The following is a 3,268-nucleotide window of genomic DNA, read 5'->3' on the forward strand; positions in this document are numbered from 1 at the left end:
CTATAAATAAATAAAAACTAAGCATAACACTAGTGCTAATTCGATTAAACTTTATTGACTATACTTCCACTGACTATATTTCTGTATTGTACTCCTAATATCTAAAAGTGTATGAACGTTCGGGGTATATTCATTGTTATTTGGCTAAATAATCTACGTACTATAAATAAATCAGAACTAAGTATAACACTAGTGCTAATTAAATTTCACAGATACTTCCACTGACTATATTTCTATAGATTTTTGTATTCCCAATTTCTCTAAAAGTGTATGAATATTCGCGGTGAATTCATTGTTATTTGGCTAAATAATATACGTCCTACAAATAAATAAAAACTAAGCATAACACTAGTGCTAATTCGATTAAATTTTATTGACTATACTTCCACTGACTATATTTCTGTATTGTACTCCTAATATCTAAAAGTGTATGAACGTTCGGGATATATTCATTGTTATTTGGCTAAATAATCTACGTGCTATAAATAAATAAAAACTAAGTATAAACTCTAGTCCTAATTAAATTTCACAGATACTTCCACTGACTATATTTCTATAGATTTTTGTATTCCCAATTTCTCTAAAAGTGCATGAAAATTTACGGTACATTTGTCGAAGAAGCGTCAGAGAATAGTGTTTGTGGGCGTTTGCTAGATCTTCATTGGAATTGGCCATCGCTGTGTTATAACGAAGGTACGCGCCGCCTGGTAATACGAGTATCGATACTACCGATTCGACAATCAACCGCTGTGTTTGGGCACTGGCGATACTAGTGACGTTGGTCTTAGGTTCTATAACGAATCCACGGTCAACGAGAGGATAGATATACTCTTGCTCACACAATACTCACAGATCGTAAGGCGCTACTCTACTCGCAAGAAAGGATGAATTTTTGTCCCGATGATGCCACCGAGGAAAACTATGATGGGGTGTGTCTAAGGACACGGGAGTACAGCCTTCGTTCCAAAAGTAAGGGAAGCTAACGTCCCTGTCAATTGGTCAATTTGGGACAAAGACTACCTGTCCGTTTGAAAACTCTCAATTACCGAAAAAACCCAGGTTTTATAGCGGGTCCTCGGGCTAACTGGCCTTGTGCTATGTAAGTTCCTCGACATTTGGTATTCCATGGTATGGAACCGTTGACCGCGGCTACGTTCGGCGGCTGATGATCGCCTTGAGCCCAAGTTTCTTATCACAAATCGCAAACAAGTACAATTGGGCAGAATGACAGCGAATTGTTTAATTACAACTGTAATCTTTAATTACAATTTTACGGATCTTCCCGAAGTTCCAGAGGGAAGGCTCCGGTGTCCTTTCATCTGCGACATATTCATCGTTATTTGGTCGATGGTTCAATTATCCCGTGAACTATCATGCTGACGTTTGTGGGTGTTGGTAATTGCTCGGTTAAATGGAATAGCTTTTGGTGCGATCGGAGGTCTGTTAGGGGTAGCGAACGTAGCATCTAGAAGACTATTTTCACTCGTGTTTACGAGCTCTCTTCTGTAATTGATTTATACCCTACAATTGCACACCATTAAATGTCCTGTCCGAAGTGAATAGAAGGTTGATAGGTGTTGATGAATGACGGATCGCTGATCTTTCTACAGTGCACGTTCGTGCTCAACAATGACACGTTCGTTAATGTGTAAAAGGGGTGATTTTACGTTCTAGTGGCCTGATTCCTGACTCAGTCTTTATGGCCAGATTGAAGATTGATATATAACAATTGTAATAACGTTGAGAAGCTGCGGGAATATTAAGGATAATTGTAACGCTTTTTGAGTCACAAATGAGGGATTTCTGAGATTGTAAAGCCGCGTGCAGTAAAAATGGTAATGGAATCCTATGGGCTCGCGTTAATTGACTCGAACGTTCATCGATTCACCGCGACGAGACTTGGGCCAAACGAACCCCTGAAATGTTTGTAGGGTCCTCGTAATTGATATTGTAACTTACATGGTACAGTGTAATCGTGTCTGTCGAATTACAAGTGGGGTGCCTTTTAGGTCCATTCGTCTGCCTCTCAACATGCAACCTTGTATCATCATGTGGAACTCATTTGGAATTGAACTCTGCTCAATTTTATCTGTTTCTCCAAAACACTTCTAAATACTATCAAGTTACGTCTATTTTCGTCCCTTTCCCGAATTTCTTTCCATTAAACAATTGAAAACCGTCGTAACAATAAATACATCAATTTACAAGAGGGTGTCAAATATTATTAACAGTACTGGCACGATGATTCAAAATTTATAATTTCCATTATTCCACCTACGCAATGAAATATCCCTACGATCGAACTGCAGCCCCTATTTTCCTACTTTTTCAATTCTTTCTCACGAAAAGCTTCAAAATCTCGCGATGACAAAAGTCCGCCATTTTCCAAGATTATTTCCAATTTTCACTGTTCTCACTTACCTTGTTGGTTGCTTTTCCGTGTAGTCTTTTTCTCTTTCATCCACGGGTACTCGGGCACGTTGACGGACGGATCGGCGACCCCGTGAGGGTCCATCATAGCGTGGTAGCCAGGATGATGGGATCCAGGGCTGATGGATCCTCCGGTTCCTGGAGAGTGTTGAAGGCTCGCGTCGCCAGCCAGCTGGGGCAACGCGGTCATGAACTCCGCCATGGAGGGCTGGCTGTTGATGAAGCCTGTCTCCGCGGAGCCGCATGTCGGATCCATGGCTGGGTGATGTGTCCCGTGCGGGGGCAGCCCGGCTGGGGCACCTGCCCCCGCGGCCACCGTGGCCAGCCAGAAGCCACCCCCTCCGTCGTTCGCCAGGACGGGTGTCGTCGGCCTCGTCTTCACGCTCGCGATCTCCTTACCCGCGTGGACCAACGCCTCGAGCTGCCTTCCGGCTGGCTGCACGCTGCCGCAACCGTCCAGCTGCGTTGGATCCTCACGGTTCTCTTGCTGATGCGACGACAGTTGTTCTTTGCCTCGCATAGACGAGGATACACTGATTTTTATATTCTTCCTTGCTTGCGTAGAGATAACGGGGTAGTTTGATTGCTCAATATTTTTCTAGTATTTGTAGTCTCTATTTTCACTGTAACCGACGAGCTTGGTCTAGCTGTGCCATCAGAAACACGAGAACGATATTACATCCTGAAAGAATCCTTCGCACTGCAGTTTCAGCATACACCACGAGTCATAATCGCGCGTTCACTTAGCACGAGCAATATATCGCCGGCGACGAAAACCGAAGGACCTTGGCCGGGTCCAAACCGTCGTTCACGACAGCTGCTTCCACTTGGTGCATTC

General features: G+C 43.3%; 1 protein-coding gene across 1 annotated transcript; it reads right to left on the bottom strand.

Annotated features, from left to right (window-relative positions):
• Positions 1-1,046: 1,046 nt before the first annotated feature.
• LOC117242270 (homeotic protein proboscipedia-like) lies at positions 1,047-2,982 on the bottom strand (the record flags this gene model as incomplete). The annotated part of the gene is made up of 2 exons (XM_033508808.1): positions 2,422-2,982; positions 1,047-1,188 (listed from the first exon to the last, which is right to left on the bottom strand). Coding segments are annotated over exons 1-2 (671 nt in total), but the record flags the coding sequence as incomplete, so codon positions are not given.
• Between the last annotated feature and the right edge of the window lie 286 nt (positions 2,983-3,268).

The sequence above is a fragment of the Bombus vosnesenskii genome, unplaced genomic scaffold, assembly GCF_011952255.1.
Source record: "Bombus vosnesenskii isolate JDL3184/JDL3185 unplaced genomic scaffold, Bvos_JDL3184-5_v1.1 scf7180000016273, whole genome shotgun sequence".
In the NCBI taxonomy this organism is placed as follows: Eukaryota; Metazoa; Arthropoda; class Insecta; order Hymenoptera; family Apidae; genus Bombus; species Bombus vosnesenskii.